The sequence below is a fragment of the Pristis pectinata genome, chromosome 1 (assembly GCF_009764475.1).
Source record: "Pristis pectinata isolate sPriPec2 chromosome 1, sPriPec2.1.pri, whole genome shotgun sequence".
NCBI classification, from domain to species: Eukaryota; Metazoa; Chordata; class Chondrichthyes; order Rhinopristiformes; family Pristidae; genus Pristis; species Pristis pectinata.
Window position 1 is genome coordinate 45,144,310 of NC_067405.1, and position 22,019 is coordinate 45,166,328.

Below are 22,019 nucleotides of genomic sequence, written 5' to 3' on the forward strand. Positions count from 1 at the left end.
GATCGTTGGATCTACAGATTTTTTTTATATTTTGTTTTTTATGATTATATATGATTGTTATCCTGATCTCTTTGTATTACATGTATAAATATTGATGCTATATATCAATCTGTATTAATTTGAAAACTAATAAAAAGATTGAAAAAGAAAGATGTTACCTGATCTGCTAAGTTATTCCTGTGCTTATTAAAAGGAACCATTAATTGTAAGTGTAAACAAAGTGAAAATGCTGCTTGTGCTCTTTACTCATACTTTTGCAATGGACACCAAAAGATTAAAAAGAAATGCAATATAATGTTCCAAATTTCACAGAAAAAATAACAGAGACCATCAATGCTCACCATTAAAAGTTATTTAAATGGGAACTTCTAGTGCCCATGCAACTAAATTCAGAGATCAGGAGTTGCCCTGCTTTCCCCAAAACTGCACTACACCAGTAGCTTGTAAAGAGAAAAAAAGACTCAGGATTAGACATTCTATTGCATAGTGCAATGCCTTAATGCAGTACATGGTGGTTTTAAAGGAAAACCAATCATCCATTCTGGGCACATGTAGCATACTTTAAGACAACTGGAGTGTGGTCCACAACCTAAATGATGCAATTCCTCACCAAGGCCACAGGGTATGCAGCACATGCATAAATTAATGTGTAACTTTGAGTGTATACACTAGGGAAGCTAGATTATTCTCATTAGAACAAAGCAGGTTGTGAGGGGATAAAAAGCATTTAAATTCATGAAGGATAGAAAGAGATAACTGGAGGGTTATCTAGAGGGCATAGAATGAAGGTGATCAGCAAAAAAAAAAGAAAATATGATTTTTTTTGCACAATGAGAAGTTAGGATCTGTAATTTACTATCAGGTAGCAATATTCAAAGGGGACCTGAATAAGTATTGGAAAGAAATAAGCTGTTGTGGTAGAATTATGGAGAGAAGGCAGGAGAGTGGAACCAGCTAGAAAGCTCTTGCATTGATAAGAATATGAACTCCATATGTCAAATTGCCTCCTTCTACACCGTCACCATTCTGCAATTTTGTGACATTCCTCTTTACTGGCAATTGTTGATGATGATGATCCCTGTTTGGATTGCTCACCTCATTCAACTTAGTCCATCAGTGATGCTGAAACCCCTTTAGTCACCCACCATTTGATAAAAAAGAAATAATTACAGGCAAATTTTCAGAAATAGCCCGATTTGTAAATTATGCTAATTTGTCAATCTCAAAATTTCAGTTTTTCAGTTTCAGTATGCCAGATACATTTCTCAAAGTTTTCTAGTCACGAGATGAAACAACCTGTTCTCTGCAAATAGAGTGCCTACATGCAGGAGCACAGAATAATTGTTGCTTTGTTGGTAGGTGGTTCAAGGAAGGAGAGAATAGACTTAGATGAGGAAAGGAGGCTCAAATGAAATATCAACACCACATGATCTGGTTAGGTCAAATGAAGTAAAAAAATTGATAGGAAGAAAACTGAATACGAGCTTATGCTAAAAAATAACGGATTACATAATCAGCTACAAGTACATGTGAATATTAACCTCTTAGAATCTGAGTCAAGTATTAATACTGAGAAATATTGAAATGGCAGAGACATTGAACAGATATTTTGTACTCATCTTCATAGTAGAAGACACTCAAAATTAGTGTGTAACCAAGAAGCAAACAGTCATGAACTTAAAATAATTAATACCATCAGACATCAAGTACCAGGCAAACTAATGAGGACAAGGGATCACAAATCCTCTGGACACCACCAGGGATACAAGAGAGGTCACTACAAAAATAACAGACGTCTTTCCTGGGTTGGCAAGTTCTCTGAAATTTGGAAAAGTTCCAAAAGATCAGAAAACAGTAATGTAACACTGCTGTTCAAGAAAAGAAAGAAAACAAAACTACAGAGTGCACCAGCTGTCAGGAAAAAGGTGGAATCCATTATGAAAGTAATGCAGAGCACTTAGAAAAGCACTACATGATGAGAGTCAAGATGGTTTTATGAAAGGGTAATTGTGTTAAACAAATGTATTTTATACTTCTTTGAGTGTACATAAAGAGGATCTGGTCAATGTAGCTCATTTCCAAAAGGCATTCCACAAGGTGCCACATAAAAGATTACTGCACAAGATAAGGGCTCATATTAACATATTACAATGATAAGGATTGCTTCATATACACTTGAGCAAAGGGCAGAAATAAACAAGTCATTTTTAAGATGACAAACTGTGATTAGTGGGGTGCTTCAAGGATCAACGCTGGGACGTCAGCTACACAATTCAAATTCATCACATGTATTTGTTTACTGATGACACAAAAAATAGGTGGAAATTTAAGATGTGAGGATACACAAATATCTGCAAAGGAATCTAGATAGGCTGAGTGAGTGGGTAAAAAGAGACCAAATAGAGTATAAAATGGAGAAATGCAAGGTTAATTCAGAGGAAGAACAGGAAGCTAAATTATTTAAACATAATGTTTTTTTTAAATGCTGATATTCAGAAGAATCTGAGTGTCCTCATAAAAGAAGGATAGTTGAAGGAACATCAAATAATTAAGGCAAATGCAATGTTGAATATTCACAGCAAATAAGAGTTTACAGAAAATGTAATCCAGGAATCTGCAATTGTCAGTCTTGAAGTGGATACTGGTGGGCATCCTATCTACAGAAATAGATAGAGGAGTCAAGGTGAGGAGTATGAGATAGACTATATGAACGTAGAAGTTGGGTAGAAACAGTATTTTTCTCTATGCAACAAGACCAGGAAGCAGCTTTAGGGCTTGCTCCTAATTCTGTGTGCACATGTGCACCTGTGTATGTTTTTTTTCAAATTAAGATTCACAGGTATTGGAGATGATGTCTTGTTCTCATTGGAACTTATAAGTCTCCAAGGGGATACAATAAGAGAGATTTTAAAATCATTAAGGGTATAGACAGTGAAGACAAAATGCTCTAATTGGTGCAAGCATCAAGAACAGGGAACATAGAACTATGGTGACAACCAAAAGAATCAAAAGTAACACGCAAAAAAACTTTTAAAAAAAATGCAGTGAGTGGAGGATCTGGAATGCACTGCCACAGGTATTATCAGAGGCAGGTTTAAATGTAGCTTTCAAAGGAAACTGTATCAGTATCTGAAGGGAAAGAATTTGAAGGGCTCTGAGTAGAGGTGGAGGGAGTGAGATTAGTCAAATTGCTTTTACACAGTCTGTACAGATCCAATAGGCCAAATAACCTCATTCTATACACTAACCATTCAGTGCAAAGAGAATCCAGAATAAGAGTAAAGAAGTCTTGTTACAACTTTACAGAGCTTCGGTGAGAATGCACCTGAAGTGCCAAGCGCAGTTTTGGCCTCCTCAAAGGAAGAAAGGATGAGCTTGCCCTAGAGGAAATTCAATGATTCACTAGACTGACTGCTAGGATGAGGTGCTCGACTCTTGAAGATAGAATGGAGTATAGAGCAATAAGCAGTCATCTCATTGAAACATACAAGATTCCAAAGGGGCCTTATTGGGGAGATGGTGTCAGGATGTTTCTTCAGGTAAAAAAAGAGAATGCACACAGCCTGTTTACTATAACTGGAGACAACTTAGTTCTGGTCTGGAAAAACACAGATTGGTTGCATACTTTCCCACTGATCCTGGAGATTAGTTCCACCATGGTGGAAAGCTTGTTGGAGGTTAGGTGCAGCATTACAGTAAGAAAGATTGAGAAATGTTGAGACAATGATGCAGCCTTGCTTGATAACTCTGCATTGAGATTAGATCAGTTGTAGGGCCATTGATTAGGGTCATCGCTTGCATGCCATTAGGAAGTAAATATATGATGGAGGTGCATTTTGTTGGGCAGCCAAATATGAAGAGTATGGTCACAGTCCCTCCAGAATAACAAAGTCAAACATGTTAGTCAGGCCATGTAGTGCATCATGCCATGTTCAGTAAGCTTTACTTATCAACACGTAGTAAATAATACTTGAACTCCATCCAGGAGTTACAGTACACCGGATGGATTTATTGCTTACATTATACTTAAAATTATTTTAATAGTCTATACCATACAAAGACAGGCTTGGGGTATTAGGAGGTGGTGTGACCTAGATACAGAGTCCTTTCAACATTCTTAAAAGGTTACCATGGAAACTTAATTTGAACAATGCTCTTTTATATCCAAAATGCAGTAGGTGTAACTACCATTCACAATGGAGAACGAAGTCTCATTCAAGCTGAAGTGGAAGGATTTCTTAAAATTGTACACCAAAAGAAGAAATTAAATAAACAATTACAGCACAAAATAATGTTCTATAAAAGAGGTCGTAAAATGGCAAACTGCTAGATACTTAAATTGGTTTAGTTTAGACCAAATACTTAGTAAACTTATGCCATAGTTTAAAAAAAAGCTTTTAATTGACAAATGATGATCTTTAAGTAATCAGTTTTACATTTACTATTTTCTATGCACTCTATATCACTGATTTTGCTGACAGATTATGCCTAGAATATGCAACAGAACTAAACACCATTAGTAAATTCAGTCCTTGTCTCCATCAAATGCAAACACTTTGTTTTGTAGCATGTTACCCTCAAAAAAACTTCCACCCAAAAAGTTGCCATTATTTCAAGACTTCTGACCAGCACTGTTGGATTCTTGCCTTCTCCAACTAAACATTTGCAAAATACACCATTCTTCAAGAATCATCACAACATAACTCTCCAGAGTGCACAAGTTAAATTCACATGACAAAATTACTGTTAAGCAAGACATCACAAGAAAGTATTTTAAGAACTAAATAGAATCCACTAAGAAATCAGAATTTATTCTGCATTCTGTTATTGATTTTCCCATGTACTACCTCAATGCGATGAAATGATCTGTATGGATGGCATGCAAAACAAAGTTTTTCACTGTATCTTGGCACTTGACAATAATAAACCAATTTACCAATTAAAAAAAAATCATAAAAGCCTTTTCTCTTAAAAAAATTGACAACTAGGTAAAGGACCAAGTTCAAAATTGGAAACACCACATATTCACAAACAAACCACACAAGGTAAAACAAAATAAATAGCTAACTTTTTAGCCCATGTTGAAAACTTTAAACACTTCTGAAGGAAAGTAAGATCAAGAAAGGTGAGTATTCACATTTTTTTTCAGGTATGAAGAAACAATGAGTCACAATTTCAACAAAACAATATAGCAAAATTTGGATTTTTCAGTATTCCAACAATATGAGATGGAAATTGGTCACACCAGTAATGAGAGATTTGAATGAGATACAACAAACACAAACACACACACACACACCAAAAAACTCAGAGAATCACCAGCAAGACTTTTGTTTTCATTTTTTTCCCCCTCAGGATAATTTTTTTAAAAAGTCACTTAGAATCATGGAACAGTACAGCACAATACAGGCCTTTCAGCCTACAATGTTGTGCCGAGCTTTAAACCTCGCCTAAGACTATCTAACCCCTTCCTCCCACATATCCCTCTATTTTAAATTCCTCCATACGCTTATCTAGCAATCTCTTTAATTTGACCAATGTACCTGCCTCCATATTTTAAAATCCACAATACTAATTAAATCTGAAGAAATGAGACCATTTTCAATGCCAGATTAATTGGTAGTAATGAAGTAAAACCTACATACATCAGATTGAACAAGCCCTAACTTTTCCTGGTGAGCTTAATGGGCATCTAGAGAACAATTACAGCAATTTCACACATTTTTCAGTGCAGCATCATTGTGAGATATGCCTGCAGTAAAGCTTCTGGAAAAGCATGGGTCAGTGGATCTTAAACAATAGAAATATGGAAAACTCAAAAAACTGAATTCTTCACCTCTTGATGAAGAATTTTTAGAATATAGCTCATTTCAAATCAGAGCAAAATACAAGGTGGCAACTCTTTCAACCTACCAGAAAGACCAAAAATATTAGTCTATATAATGTTTAAAAACATCCCAATATATTCAATATGTTTCAAAGAGATACAAGGACGAGAAATAGTAAATTGAAGCTCAGACAAAGAAGGGTTTTAAAAGGAAGTGGAAAAGGAGTAAACTTCAGTGTGGGACAAAAGTGGCTGAAGGCATGGCCACAACAATGCTCTTTATTAAATGTGGTAATATATCTACGACAAGTGAGAAACAGAGCGTGGAAGTTAGGTTTGTATCATTAATGAGGATGACAGTGATGAAGGGATGATGTAGAGATTAAGAACAAGTAAAATTTTGAATTTTATACTTTGTGAAACTGAGAACTAAAGAAGATCAGCAAAGGTAGTGGAGATAAATTAATGAGACCCAGTGCGCGATAGGATTTGGGCAAGTTAATTTTCAATGGTTGAAAGAGAATGATCAGAAGAGCAATGGAAGGAACAGTCACATCTAGAGAAACTAAAAATGTGGATTTGTTCTTTTATCATGAAATCATGGGCAGTATTGACCGAGGAGAATAAGGCCCAGTAAAGTTGCAACCCAGATCTGATGGTGGATGGCCATGCCAGCTAAATGTCTCTAAGACTTAGAGGAAAATTGGGAATCATATCAGGATTAACATCCTGGACAGGAAACGCTATATGTTCTTTTGCGGATGTGTGGGATATTAAGGGCATAACTAAGTGAAACAACAGCTATAAAGTTATGGTGACAAATGTGAAGCTGAATATTTATCAACCAGATGTTTGAATGTTAAATTGAAAGTAATTGTTTTTGTCAAGATATAAAGGGATTGGAAGAGGTGTTAAGGGTTAGAAATGCCCAATAATTAGGACCACGTGAAGCAGTAATACCAGGGAGATTGCCAAAAATGTACGCAGAATAAATTCTATAGAGTGAGCTCAGAGACAAGTAAACATTTGGATAAACCCCTCTGAAGATTAACCAAGTTTAGTTTTTTGGTTTAACAAGTAAACTGAAACCATCCATCAGATTTGCAGGGTTATTGGCAGGGAAGTGGGACTAATTAGATAAATCTTTCAGGGTCATTACAAGAATAATGGGGCCCATTATTCTTTCCATAGCATATCATTCAATAATTATTCTTGTATATTCATTCCTTTCAAGAAAAACTAACAGGCATAAAGTCACTTCACCCCTCTAAAGATTCAAAAACAGATAATTTCTTCAGGTTTTTAATCTGTACATAAAGATCCCATTTTATTTCAATAATTGTCATCAACTGTCCATACCTTGTCTTGAGCATCAGGGCTTCAAACTTGTTTCATTGTTAAGGCAACTGACCATTGATGGCATTGTCATGATGTGAACGGAAAAGATAAATAGAAAGTAATTTGTGATGCAAAAATCCCAATTTGAAACATCTGTAGCAATTCAAATTTCTCCAACCTCATTAGCATGTATGTAAGAAAACCAAACTAAATTAATTCAGTAGGACAGCACAATTTGGACTCCAACTTGCAGTCTAAAGTATGATAGAGTGAAAAAGAGAAGGGAAATGGTTTGTTTTTTTTAAATAACTGGAAAAGGTGAAACCAGTTTCTTTTCAACAAATCCTTACCCACCTGCGTGATTAATTTCCTTTCACTCTCCTGAAACACACTTTTACAAAAACAATTTATCCTGTCTGCTTCAATGGCTTTTCCTTGGAAAAATACTGGAAGTCCAGCCCTTTGTGTAAACATAAGTCCCACCTGATTTTCCTCTCTCTCATCTATTAAATTGCGATCCCTTGCATTTTAAACCACCACTACATGGACTAGTCCTTTACGATTTCTGCATTCCTTTTTGGAGCTGATTTTAGGGGATTTTTTTCAAAGAACATAATATATTGTATTCAATCTGCCAAGTGTATTAACCAAGTAAATTTTATATATTTAATGGTGGAAACTAAACAAAATATGAATACAATTGCATTTGGAAAACTAAAACAAAATGCAAGTACAAATGCATTTGACAATTTTTACTACCGCGAGGGTTTTTGCACTTTGGCGTTCTTGAATTTTTTTTAAACACAATAACGGGACAAATTTATGGAATAGTAGTAACATTAAGTTACAATAGTTGCATTAATGCTTAATGTTTTTGCACCTGATATATACCGTGTCAGATTCTGAGTCTTAAAGCCACATCTAATAAGACGCAATTTTAACAGGGCTGGTAACAGAGGGGGCAACAGGCCATCCAGGACCTTAGAAAACCACAGTATCAGGGGAGTAGACTGATGAGATACAGGATTAAGTGAGAAGCTGATGAATGATGAAGGAGGAGGCTGAATAAGTGTCAAATCCAAAACAGTGAGAGAAATACAAAGAGGGAAACGATGATTGCAGTAAGATTAAAAAGAGGAAACAATAGTTTCCAATCTGATGTTCCAAAAACCACCAACAACAACAATTATATTCAGCAATGAGATTGAACCATTTAATTTGTTCACTTTGAGCCAGGGAGCTAGATTAGTAGATATTAACATTATATATCATTGTTTTTAACCAGAGATCTTTAAAAGGTAATTTTACAGGAAATGTGTGTGCAAATACAGCAATATAACAAAGCTAACATCATGCTGTTTGTGCAAAGTGACATAAATAGACGAAAATAAACAGATAACATTGGAAACATTCAGCAGATCAGGCAGCGTCCATGGAAAGAGTAACAGAGTTAATTATTTCAGTTCAAAGACCCTGCGTCACAACTGGGAAAGAGAAAACAAGGTAGCTTTAAGTAACAAAGAGGGTGAGGGAATGATGGATAAGACAAAGGGAATATCGCAGACTGGGCAAGGCCAGGGCTACCCTTGGGATAAGCTATTGAAGAAGTTATTTGGTTGACAGGTTAATAAGCAAAGTTAGATACAGAACACAAAGATGTATGAAAGCTGTGAACTGGGGGTAGTTATAGAGAAAGAACACAAACAAACAAACATAAAAGCCGCAAAATGAGGAAATGCCCAGTAGGTCAGGCCATGCTAGTGGAGAAAGAGAAACTAAACCATTATTCCAGATGGATGACATACACCAGAATTAGTCAGTTCTGATACAAACAGAGAAAGTGAGTTACCCAAAGTTATTGAATTCGATATTCTGATTAAAGACTGCAATGTGCCCAAATAGAAGATGAAGTGATGTTCCTCAAGCTTGGATTGGGTCTTGTTATCACAGCACAGGAAGCTATGGATAGGCAGGTCAGCAAGGGTGTGGAATGGAGAATTAAAGTGGCATGCAGGCTGAATGCAGGTACTCTGCAGTCACTCAATCTGTGTTTAAATTCTCCTATGTAGAGGAGACCCCATTATGAGCACCGAATGCTGAACACACGTTTGGAAGTGCAAGTGAATCACTGTTTGATAGCATTTGTGGACAAACTGTTATTGTTTCAAGTCAAAGACCCTTCATCAGAAATGAGCAAGGGATGAAGAAACAATTTAATCATTTTCATAAATAGTCATAAATAGAAAATGTGTTGTGGAGATTTACAGCTCAGTGTGTCTTAGTGTCCCAAATTTGCTGACTGATTCATTTTTAAAAACTGCTCATCATTAACAAAAACTATTAAGATGGAAAAAAAATTGCCACTGAGGAACTTTTTAATAATTTGACCCAAAGAATAGATTTGTATACACCGAGGTTTCTCTCTTCTTCCCCTGCAAAATTTATTTTTAAAATTCAATGTGAGGCCTAAAATAAAAACAGAAATCATCGGAAATACTCAGCAGGTCAAGCCACATCTATAGAAAGAGAAACAGAGTTAACATTTCAGGTTGAAGATCCTTCATCAGAATGCTGATGAGAGGGTTTTCAACCTGAAACATTAACTTTGTTTCTCTTCCCACAGATGCTTCCTGACCTGCTGAATATCTCCAGCATTTTCTGTCTTTATTTTAGATTCCAGCATCTGCAGTTTTTTAAAAAATTTTTTACATAAGTAAAGGCCTATCCAAATTGTGGTATTGCAGAAATTGCATTTTCCGCAACATCAGGCCTTTAAGATTATAGCTGAGATCAGTCAACCCACCTTCACTTTTGGGGTTGCTGAACTCCAATCTGGCCACATTCAGCAACTCAGATCTCTCTCAGCCAGTGTTTGGGCTTACCATCTGCTCACTCAATCCCAGATTCACCTGTTTCTGCACCAGGCACCACAAACCAAACCTGGAATGGAGCAAAGAACCACAGTGTACCAAGGAATTTACATAGTGGAAAAATAAACGATAGTTACCAAGGTTAAAAAAAGTGTCTATGATTTAATGATGCAATGTAAATGTTTTAATAAAGTGATTCAGCACTTCCTCTGACTTACTTCCATGAAACGAACATGTCTACTGACTCCTGGAAATTATTGCAATATATTAAAGTAAATATTCTTCTTGTTTTGCAATTTTTTTGCCAATAATCTACCAATATTTTCAGAAGTGCATCCCACAATCTGGGCAAGGACTTAACTTTACCTTACTAAACATATTAAATTCTGCCCATTGCCTTTTCCTCCATTTAGTCTGAAATACAACCAAGCAAAAAAAATGCTGGAAGCCAAACAGAAACATTCCAACACTGGGACTAACTAAATTCCAATGATGTATCTTGGGAAAGTGCACACATACTTATATTGTAGATTTTGCTTTTACACAAGAGTCAGATTGGGCAAAAATATAAAGTTTAGGTTTAAGCTCAGGGAGAAATTCAACATATGAAGACACTAAAGTCAATTCCATGGACAGATTTCACTAAGCTGCTCTGAATTATTTTAAGTAATGCAAAATTTGATAATAAAAACTTTATGTTGAGAATAGTAATTCAAGTCACAAGCATATCAGAGTTTTACTATATAACCCGCCATTAACACTCTACACAGAATTTTCTGATAAAGGATAAAAAATTTGTGTACTGAAGACTTTAATCGTCAATCCAGCCATTTCCCATACTCAATGGAATACACCTATATTTTGTACATTAAATCTTAAGTGTAATTTCCATATATTTAATGAGCCTTCTGTAGTTCTGGATTTTCCAGGAAAGAGGATTCTAAAAGAGGGCCTTAGAAGAAGAGTCCTTAGAATGAGAGTATCATGTTGGGAAATGGCTGCATTGAGGTTTGAAATATCTCAGTATGGCAGGGAGGGAGGCAAAAGAGGAGATGACAGTGCAATGCTGATTAAGGAGTCCATTACTGCAGAATGGAGGAAGATATCCTCGAAAGCATGATGAGTAAAACTTAGGAACCAAAAGAAGGTAATCACTTTGCTGGGGGTCTACTACAGGCCTCCTAACAGTTAACAGAAGGCAGAGGAGTAGATGTGTAGACAAATCACAGAGAGGTGCAAGAGTAATAACATTGTAGAAGGGGATTTGGGGATTTCAATTTCCATGATATTAACTAGAATTGCTTTAGTTTAAAAGCCATTGAAGGGGGAGGAATTTTTAAAGTGTGTTCAAGAGAATTTATTAAGCCAATACGTATATAGACCTACTAGAGAAGGAGTAGCAGTGTGTATAATCTTTGGGAAGATAGCCGAATAAGTGTTTAAACTGTTGGTGGAGAGCGTTTTGGAGATAGTGACCATAACTGTTTGAGCTTCAAGGTAGTTATGGAAAGGGATAAGGATGGTCCTGTATTGGGGGAAGGCCAATTTCTATATCATAAGACAGGACTTGGCGAAAGTAGACTGGGAGCAGATACTTACAGGTTGGTCTACAATGTGTTCCCACGAGGGTGAAAGATAGGAGAGCAAACTCAAGGACCCCAGATGCCAAGGCATAGAGGGCTGGATTAAATAAAAGCACAAGGCAGGTACAGACAACTGGAAACAGGGGAGGCCCTTCAGGAGTATACAAAGTGACAGGGTGATATCAATGAAGTAGGGAAAAGAGGGGACATAAAAATATCATTTGCAGACAAGATTAAGGAAAATCCCTAAGCATGTTAGGGCCAATTAGGCACAAACATGACGATCCTTACATGGAGCAAGGGGCAGGCAGTGGACTAAAGGACCCATAACTCATTTGAGTTCACTAAGGAGAAGGACATTAAAGCTGGAGAAGGGAGGCCAATGAAATTCTGTAATATGCTATGATTAAAAAGGTATTGGATCTCTTAGTGGGCTTAAAGGTGGATAAATCCCTAGGACGTGATGAGATGTATCCCAAGCAGATATGGGAGGCAAGGAAGGAGACTGCTGAGGCCCGGACATACTTTCAAATCTTCACTGGCTACAGATGAGGTGCCAGATGACTGGAGGGCAGCCAATGTTTATTAAATGGTTTACCTGTTGCCCTTCTTTACTAAACTAGGGCAGCAGACATAAGCCAGTTAATTACAGGCTAGTGAGTCTAACATCAATGGTAGGGAAGTCATTGGAAAAAATTCTGAGGCACAGGATAAATCTAAACTTGGAAGGGCAGGGGTTAATCAAACATAGCCAGTATAGCTTAGTTCGTGGAAAATCCTGCCTGAACAATGTGACTAAATTTTTCAAAGAGGTAACAAAATGTATTGATAAGGGCAGTGCGGGACACTGATCTAAAAGGTAGAGTCCATGGAATCCAGAACAAGTTGGTAATATGATGCAGCGAGTAATGGTGGAGTGTTGCTTTTGTGATTGAAAGCATGTGACCAGTGGTGTACCATAAAGATCGGTGTTGGGACTGTAACTATTTACTTAATACATTAATAATCTGGATAAGAATTTGCAGATGGCACAAGAATTGGTGCTGATGATAGTGAAGGTGGTAGTTGCTGGCTGCAGAATGATAGTGATCAGTTGCTAAGATGGGCAGAGCAAGGGCAGGTGAAATTTAATCATGACAAGTAATGCCCTTTACAAGAACTCATTAGGTAGATAGTAGTAAAGTTTACTCCCCAAAACTAAAATGCATAGATTTAGGGTAAGGGGCAAGAGGTTGAGAGGAAATCTGAGGAAAAACTTTTTCATCAGAGGGTGGTTGAAATCTGAAATGCATCGTCCAGGTGGGTGGTCGAGGCAGGTATACTCATAATTTTAGTTAAGTACTTGAATCGCCAAAACTTAGGAGGCTATAAGCTGAGTGGAAGGAAGTTATTGGAAAATGGGATTAGTATATATAATAGCTGGCATTTGGTGGGCCAAAGGGCCTGTTTCTGGGCGGCATGACTATAAAATACTAAGGCCTATTTCTGTGGACCAGAGGAAAAGGCTGGTAAAGAGAAAACTGAAGTACATTCGAAATAAGTAATAAAACGACTATTTATCAACAAGGAAATCATTGTTTCTATCCTGTTTTCTTTGTGACCAGATAGAAATTGACCAACTGTTATTGGCCTGGATTTTGCAGCAGTAACGCTAACTTGTCTCCACATCTTCACTGTTCACCGGTATTGCACTCCGAAATTGACAATAATTTTGGGATTCCACACATGCATCACTGAGTTCACCTCAATAATGCAGCACAACTTCACAGTCTACAATTTGAAGTCTACTCTCATGGAATCAAGAGAACTGACTTTAATTTAAACTATTTATAAAAAAAACTCCCCAGAAAATCTTGCATTTTGTTCCATAAGGTTCAAGTGAGTTTTTGGAGAATTAAACCAAAATTACCAAACTATCCAGCTTTCAAAAATGTGTACGTGTCTTACAATTTCCCACTATTATTTCAAAATGAGGCATATTCAAATATTTGTTCATAATATTACATTCAAAAATATTGAAAATTATTTTATGTTTACAGATATAATGTCAAGAATTCTTTAATGTTTGCTCTGCCAACTTGTACACTCAATTTCTAAATGCCAGGGATCCATATGAACTGAATGGAAAAGGAGATGTTCTCAAAGATTTGGCAGATCTCCACGTGGAACCTTGGAGTCAATGGCAAGCCCTATTACCTCACTTCTAATGCAATTCTAGATCAACATTTTCACAAGACTTGCCTAAAATAAAAGTTTGACAATTCAATGTACTACTACTTTAAAGAGGATTTTACAAAACAGAAGACACATTTCGCAGGCAGAGGAGACATAACATTCATTTTAATTTGTACTACATAGTTCATATTTTCTTATATCTTAGTAGGAGGCCATTTGGTTTATCATGATTGTGTCGGGTCTCAAAGTTTCCCATAAGTTCCAATGCACCGTTTATTTCCCTTGAATAAATTCTTTCTCTCTACCCTACAACACACCTAATTCTTCATCACATAGCTGCACTAAGAACAATTTACACATGTCAATTAACCCAACAGCACATCTTTGGGATGTGGGAGGCACCTGGAGGATCTGGAAGAAACACGTTCATAGGGAGAATGTGCAAATTGTATGGCTCAATGACACTGCAGGTAGAGCAATTGTTTCATAGCTCCAGTGACCTGGATTTGATTATGACCCCAGAGATCAGAATTGAACCTGGGTCACTGGCACTGCATGGAGTTTGCATGTTCTCCCCGAGGCCATACGGGCTTCTCCGAGGTCCTCCAGTTTCCTCCCACAGCCCAAAGGCAGGCTGATTGGTTATTAAGTTAATTGTTTACAATATATTACCCCTAGTGTAGGTGGCTGGTGGGACAAGCAGGACAGTTTAAAAGGCATGAGAGAGAATAGGTTACGGGGGGAATGAGATTGATGGGATGACTCTGAGAACTGGTACTGACCCCTATGTCACAAGAGAATATGAAATAATATGAATAAACATAAAACTAACACATCTGGAGAATTTATGCAAACTGCAAATGCACAGGATACAGATGTTTTCACAAGGTTCCTGGGAAAACAACCAGTCTTTGCTTAGTTTTTTTTGAGAGAGCAAAAAAGACGGCATTGAGTAACACAATATCACAGGGAAGAGATCAACTGATAAGCAAACTTATCAAGGACAACATTAACTTAAACAATCTCATGGTTTAATCAAACTAACAACAATATCAAATAAAATTAGTGACTAGAAATTGTATGGCAAAGGGTTTTTCTTCAGCATTACACAATCCAAAATCATTGTCAACCAACTTAACAATCATTCCCAGGTGAAACTGTACTAACTGCAAATTTAGATTGGGCAATCCCAGTGGTAATTCTGCATTAAAGCTTCAGTTATTTTCCTTGCATCAGGCAGCAACTAATGATCTCACCAACTTTTACCGATGCACCATAGAAAGCATCCTATCTGGATGTATCACATCTTGGTACGGCAACTGCTCTGCCCAGGAGTGCAAGAAGCTGCAGAGAGTTGTGGACACAGCCCAGCGCATCACGGACACCAGCCTCCCCTCCTTGGACTCTGTCTTTACCTCTCGATGTCTTGGTGTAACAGCCAGCATAATCAAAGACCCCACCCACCCGGGACATTCTCTCTTCTCTCCTCTTCCATCGGGTAGAAAATACAGGTGCCTGAGGGCACGTACCACCAGACTTAAGGACAGCTTCTACCCCACTGTGATAAGACTATTGAACGGTTCCCTTATACAATAAGAAGGACTATGACTTCACGATCTACCTTGTTGTGACCTTGCACCTTATTGCACTGCACTTTCTCTGTAGCTGTGACACTTTACTCTGTACTGTTACTGTTTTTACCTGTACTACATCAATGCACTTTGTACTAACTCAATGTAACTGCACTCTATAATGAATTGACCTGTATGATGAATTTGTAAGACAAGCTTTTCACTGTACCTCGGTACAAGTGACAATAATAAACCAATACATAGATTGCACGTTTCAACACAATTCATTTTGAGCTCCCAGATCTAGAAAAATACCATGTTTAAACAGTCAAAAAAAAAGCACAATATACCATCTTCACTAAGGATCACTACTGATATCAGGACACTTAATAAAGCTGCTGATAAACTCACTAAAGACTACTTACACATTCCAAAATGCTCAGTCTGTGTTCAAACCATTTGCAGTATATAACTAATGAGAAAATGTTACATTGGCTCAATTATCCCACAAGTAGTACAACTCTGGGAGGGTAGCTTACCCTCACGAAGGTGGCACAGAAATGCACAACTGCAAAGACCTTCTGCCCTAATGCTTCTCTTATCCCATGACCACCTGTGTGCCAGGGACGTCTGATTGCCATGGGGATCGTGCCTTTAAGGTTGACGATTTCTTCTGAGTGCTGTGCAGCAAAGTGGCCAAAGCTACTTTACAATGATAGTGCTCCTATCCGAATATGTGCATTTTGCAACTCAGTGCTTCTTTTGAGGGGAAAATCATGCTAACACTGTTGCACACTTATTTTTAATCAATTTTGTGATCTTATAGAGGACAGAATTTGTGTTGATGCTATTTGCAAAAATATTCTGGTGCATTAAAATTGCAATCCAGTTTTCTAGGCAAATATATGGTGAGATAGTTTATGGGCTCAAGTGCCCAAGTCACAGAAGACTTGAATCATACTAATGGTCTCTTTCCAATGCCGAAAGACATGCACAAGACTGTAAAAGAAAAGACAGGCAGTCAGAGTGATTATCCTTGTGGATGGCTATTTTGTCCAGGCCCAGCCCACAAGGAAATCTTCTGGTCAGACCACTACCTCTTCTCCACTGGAAAATGAAGGGATGCTGGAATCTTGTAAATACCAAGAGCTTTAAATAACAAAAAATTCTTATATTAATCACAAGATCTTATTTGAAAGCCTAACTTTGCTCAGGAAAATTTTTAGTTACTGATGGGAAAATGCATGGAAACATTTTTGAAAAGTTACCTGATCAATTAATTGATGGCCAAGATTGGGGTAATACATTAGCTTGAATTGAGGAATGGTTAATGGACAGGTAGTGGAAATGAAAAAAATCGTAGACTGTACCTGGAGCAGTACCCAGTTGGATTAATCAACTATATTTAATCTGTACAAAATAACTTTGCCAAGTGAACAAAGAGTAATACAAGTTAATTGATTTAATAAAGTCAGGTGGAAAAGAAAAGCTATTAAGAGGGTGCAAACAAATGTAGACAGGTCAGGTGAGCGGGAAAGAATGTTCCAGATAGATCAATGTATGAAGAAGTGAAAGTTATCCATTTCGACAGGAGAAACAGAAAAGCAGAAATTTTAGTTATAAAGGTTCAGGAAATGTTTAGAAGAACCTAGCTATAGCTGAACAAAAAGTTAACAAGAGGCCAGACATTCAACTATGGAAGGTAATGATATGCTATCACAATAGGATTGGAATGCAATTTAGGTCCTTGGGAATATCATAAATGAAGCGTCACGAAGTTCCAAGGATATATTTGCCCTACAGGGAATGTAATGAGAGATCACTGGATTGATTCTCTGGTTGGGAGCATAGTATTAAGGAAAGGCTGGATAGATTAGGCCCATTTTCCACAGAATTGAGAAAAATAAAAGACATCTAATTGAAATATATAACTTTAAAGGAGTGTGAAGAGGTAGTTACCTTTTTGTTTGGTTTTAGTTTTTTTTAGCTAACATTAAACTAAGGAATAATTTGAATGTTTGAAGGATCTTTCCCCTGACTGAGATGTCTAGAACTAGTGAATCACAGTCTCAGAATAACAGAAGGCTATTTTGAACTGAGATGAAGAGAAATATTGCAAATGCACGTCTGGAGTTCTTCATCCTGAAGAGCTATGGATGCTTAGTTGTTGAATAGCAAAATAAATGGCAGATTATTGGAAACTAAAACAATCAAGAGATAGCGGGTAAAGTAGTCTGGGACAGTGGAACTGGAGCAGATGAACCATAAGAACAACAGAGCAGGTCTGAAGGATTAAATGGCTTACACCTGCAATTATTTATGTTATGGGTCGATATGCAAGTTTCCTACTTCATCAGCTTGAATTTAACTGTTTTAACTTGAAACCAACAACAACGTGCCTGAAAAACTTGAGTATAAAATATGACTACGATATCTGCACAATGTTCACCTATCACAAACACATGTATACAAACACTCACCGACTCTCACATTGATTTATCTCAAGCTATTTAGAAAGATATTAATCTACAGTTTCTAAATTACATAATGTCACATTTCAGGCAAAGAAAAGCTTAGCGCAATACCCAAAAACATTCAACATTTTTAAAAGGATCACATTTCTCTCAAATGAAAGGGTTAAATCCCAACCCACTCATCATTTGTGTAACCACCAACCTTTTTACTATAGTTCCCTTTTATCCACCCGCCCTCCCCCTTGGGACTGGTACGCAAACTTTATCTATGAAAACATCTAACATCATATTAACTCTCGCCGGTAACAGTTTTGCTTACAGAATCTTTCTGCCATATACCAAAATTATAGGAAGATGTTTTCAACTAGCTGAATAAAAATGTGAGAATCTTGGAACAAAAAAAGTTTAAATTAATAAACATGTTTCAAACATTGTACTTATGGTGCTTTGGGCTCAAACAAAAGTGGTCACCTCCTTGTAATATTGCTATTTAAATGCAATAAAATTATAGAATATAATTAAGATATAGTTACAGTATCCCATTACTGATATATAATTAAATATCTGACTCCACATAGAAATTTTGTACATCACGTCAGCCATGGGCTATTCAACCTTGGAGTGAGCAGGACCAGCATTATGCTCTAGAAGAATTATTCAATTTTAAAAACAGAAATTAAAATGATATTTTTGATCAAAATATGCGCTGCCAAGAGTCATCTAAGATACAAATTGTTGCCATATGAATAAAAAGTTATTGATAAGAATTCACAAAAACTGTCAGTGTTACTTCAGCTGTTTCAAAATCACATTTACAGAGTGCACAAACCTTCTTCCTATCATCAAAGACAAATGGGATTTTGATTCAGAAGCCATATCCAATTCTGACGGTTAGAAAGATTTTAAAGGTACTCAATCACAAGCAAAGTGACCAGAACTTGTTCAATGAAGGTAATTTTTTGCCAGATGCTCAGTAGCAACAACCCTTCACACATAGTCTATTGTAGAGAATGCCTGAAGCAGTTTAAATTTTAAACTAGTCAGTCTCACATGATATTCTACATGGAAAGTCATGATAAAGCATAATCTTCATGTGAAAACTAATGTAGAGTATCTACATTTCAGTACATTTTTTTTAAGTCATGCATTTTCACTTATTTTATGTAACATTTCTATTGAGGAAGCTTTTTCCAGTAAATCTACCAGTCTCAAGAAACTGAGTGAAGTGATACATAGTGATTAATCTTTTTCTAGAATAGAATTATGTGATCCAAAAGCAAAATGAGTTTTTATGAGGTCATCAATCTCCACATAAATGTAGCCTGACCTCTTGAGTATTTACTGCTTTTCTGTTTAAAGATGGAGTATCTTCAGATCAGATCAACTTTTCTTAAAGATACCCAAAAAAACTATATGATTTGTTAACCTCTGTATTGTTTTCTTGCCTTGCAATTTACAAGTAAAGTTTTTATTTCAAAAAGGCTCACTCACTAATAGAATATATCCAATGGCTGGGATTTAAAGAAAAAGAACAGGGCTTTTTCCCCTGCCATTAAGAATTACAGGTTCTCCATCAATATTTAATGACATATGAAAATCCAGAATCCTACCTTGATTGGGGCTGTGGAGAAATTAACTTTTCTGTGTAACTTTGGCTCTTCTTCTTCAGAAAGTCCAGATATTTCCTCATATTCATCATCAAGGATATAGTCAATCTCTTCAGCTAAGTATTCATCATCACACTTACTTTTGCTTTCTTCCTGGAAAGACCCCTCAGTATCTTTATCATCTACAAAAGCAGCATTCTCAATCCCACAAACATCTGATCCCAAGAACAACTTTCCACTAATTCTGTCTTCCTCTTCAGTATTCTCTGTATCCTCATCTTCCTCTTCTCCAACACTATCATCTGATTTATTTGTTATATCATCAAATATCAGCTCTTCATCTTCCTTGCTTTTAGAAGTTTTGCATTTCTGCCCTACATCCTGGTTAATACTCTGAAGTGACTCCATCTCCCTCTCAACAAAAACATTATCCAATTCGATTTCACTCTCCGAAGATTCATTCTGAACTTCCACCAATTCAGCCCGAACTACTCCTATCTTGTTTGGACCTACATTTGAAACATGGCTGTCCAATTCATTGTTGAAGGAACTACTAGTTTCAAGAGTCGTTTTGTCAAATGTAGATGCCTCAGAGAAATTGTAGGAATCGTCATCAGACCTGTCTGCATTCTGCGTCTTGAAACTGTTCTTACAGTCGTCTACTATTGCCTCTTTCGGATCTTTACTTTTTTTGGTGGATATATTCACTGAAATCGAACGAGACCATTTCACATCATCTCCTGCAGGGGACGCGCTTTTACTAATAAAGGAAATGTTGGGTGACTTTTGGTGCCCTTCGGTAATCCGATATTCAGTTGCACCGCAGTTTGTTATGTTGTCTTTGTTTGCTTCATCGCTGTCGCTATCGGCGAGAAAGCTTTCTAATCGTCGCGAAATTGGCCCAGCGTTTAGAGACGAACGAGGTTGATTTTGTTTTACATCGCCAGCAGCTTTCTGATTATTCTCTCTCGAATTGCTGCTGGACAGAGCAGTGGGATTTAAGTCGCTCTTAACTTTCCTTCCTCCACCTTCTGAAGACGATGAGCTGCTTCTTTTACCCTCAGAAGAATAATTACTCGTTGAACCTTTATTCTCGTTTTTATGAGAGGTCTTATCAAACACCTTTTCCCCAATTTGACGCTCAAAAAGTTTTCTCGTTTCAGTGAATTTTTCAGCCATACTAGTTTTATCCAAATCTCCATCTTCACTGTTCTTTTTGTCAGAAGAACTGGGCATTTTATGACATGACTTATGGACGCTACTATAGACAGCTCCACTTGATTGTTTTAGCGGAGAAAGTGCATGCAAATCAGCCTTGCTTGTTTCATTCATTTCAGTCGTGTCATCCGCTGTGTTACCCATTTGTAACAACATATTTTTTATTTTATGTACACGATTACCGAAATGCCTTCCCCGCAAGTCGTCTCTGTGCTCAGTTTCTCGATTTGATCTTTGGACACCCATTTTAGAATTATTTTCCTGTTTGCTTCCATCAAAAGTACACCTCAGAGCCTGAAAGTCCGCCTTGTACGCATTCCTATGGGGCGAAGCGCTCCTGAACGTCCTCTCTCCTTTACCTTCAGCTTTCATCATATTAGATCAGTTCAACCATTAAGACACGAAGGCAATTGTTAGCCAAGTCTGGGTGGCCGCCCCGGGAGGTTACCAACGGCTCCTTCACTACAGAACAAAACGTGAAAGGCCACTTCTGGGCGAGCACGGCTGAAACCTCGGCGGTTACTTGGGCGGATCGAAGCTCCCCATCTGTGGAAAGGAAAATGAGCCGAGAAGAGTCACAACTATCGAGCGACAACTTTTAGGGCGTTAAACTGCGTTGGCGCGGCCCGGGCGGGCAGATTCGGCGCGACACGGCGGCCTGGACACATTCACACTCCCAAACTAAGCGGCGGCCGACGGCCCGACCCGGCCTGGCCCGGCTCTCCCACCCCAACATGGGCGCGCTCGGCCGCTGCCGGGACAGGACCCGCTCCGGTCTAATCCGCCCCCGGAGTTTACTTCGCTCAAAACTCCCCTCAGCGCTTCAGGCAGAGGAAACGTCTCCTCCGTCTTCCTCCCGCCTACTTTCACACAGAGAGAAGGGGGGGGGGGAAGCGGAGGGGGAAATAAGTTCGCCCTCCCCGACCCCCCTCAGAGCACGACGAAGCCTTCGGTACCGGGTAGGGGAGTTGGTCTGCACTTTCCGTGCCGCTCCCTTCCTGCTTTCTAACTCCGGGCCATCGCCATTAGCGCGTCCTCCTCCCAACTCCCGAGGCGGGTGAGGCTGAGGCAGGGGCGCGGGCGCGCTCCCGCGGCCGCCAGCCGAACCTCGGCGCTCACCACGGACGCGCCGTCTGCCTCTGCTCTTCGCTCGGGCGACAAGGTGTTGAACAACATTTTAAAAACAACACCTCACACGAACCTGCGGAGACAGACGTGGCCGGACCGGTTCAACGCGTTCATTCCTGCTTGCTTTCCCTCTTGGATAATCTGCCAGTATTTCGGTAGGACTTGTCCTGAGGGATTGAATGAAGCATCATCGAAAGTACTTTCAAATCACAGATGAAAAAAAAGATC

The 22,019-nt window shown here is 38.0% G+C and overlaps 1 protein-coding gene across 4 annotated transcripts in view; it reads right to left on the minus strand.

The window, feature by feature from the left end:
* Window positions 1-21,816, minus strand: part of ppp1r9ala (protein phosphatase 1 regulatory subunit 9A-like A) — a 76,485-nt gene extending 54,669 nt beyond the window's left edge. Inside the window, exons 1-2 of one of the 4 annotated variants that reach the window (XM_052030320.1) lie at window positions 21,783-21,816; window positions 19,449-21,209 (exon numbers count right to left, since the gene is read on the minus strand). In XM_052030320.1, coding sequence (XP_051886280.1) covers window positions 19,449-21,038 — 1,590 coding nt within the window. In that variant the 5' untranslated portion in view covers window positions 21,039-21,209; window positions 21,783-21,816. Of the gene's footprint in view, window positions 1-19,448 lie in introns of all 4 variants that reach the window. The other 3 variants (XM_052030329.1, XM_052030338.1, XM_052030312.1) reach the window with 3 other exon arrangements.
* Window positions 21,817-22,019: the final 203 nt, after the last annotated feature.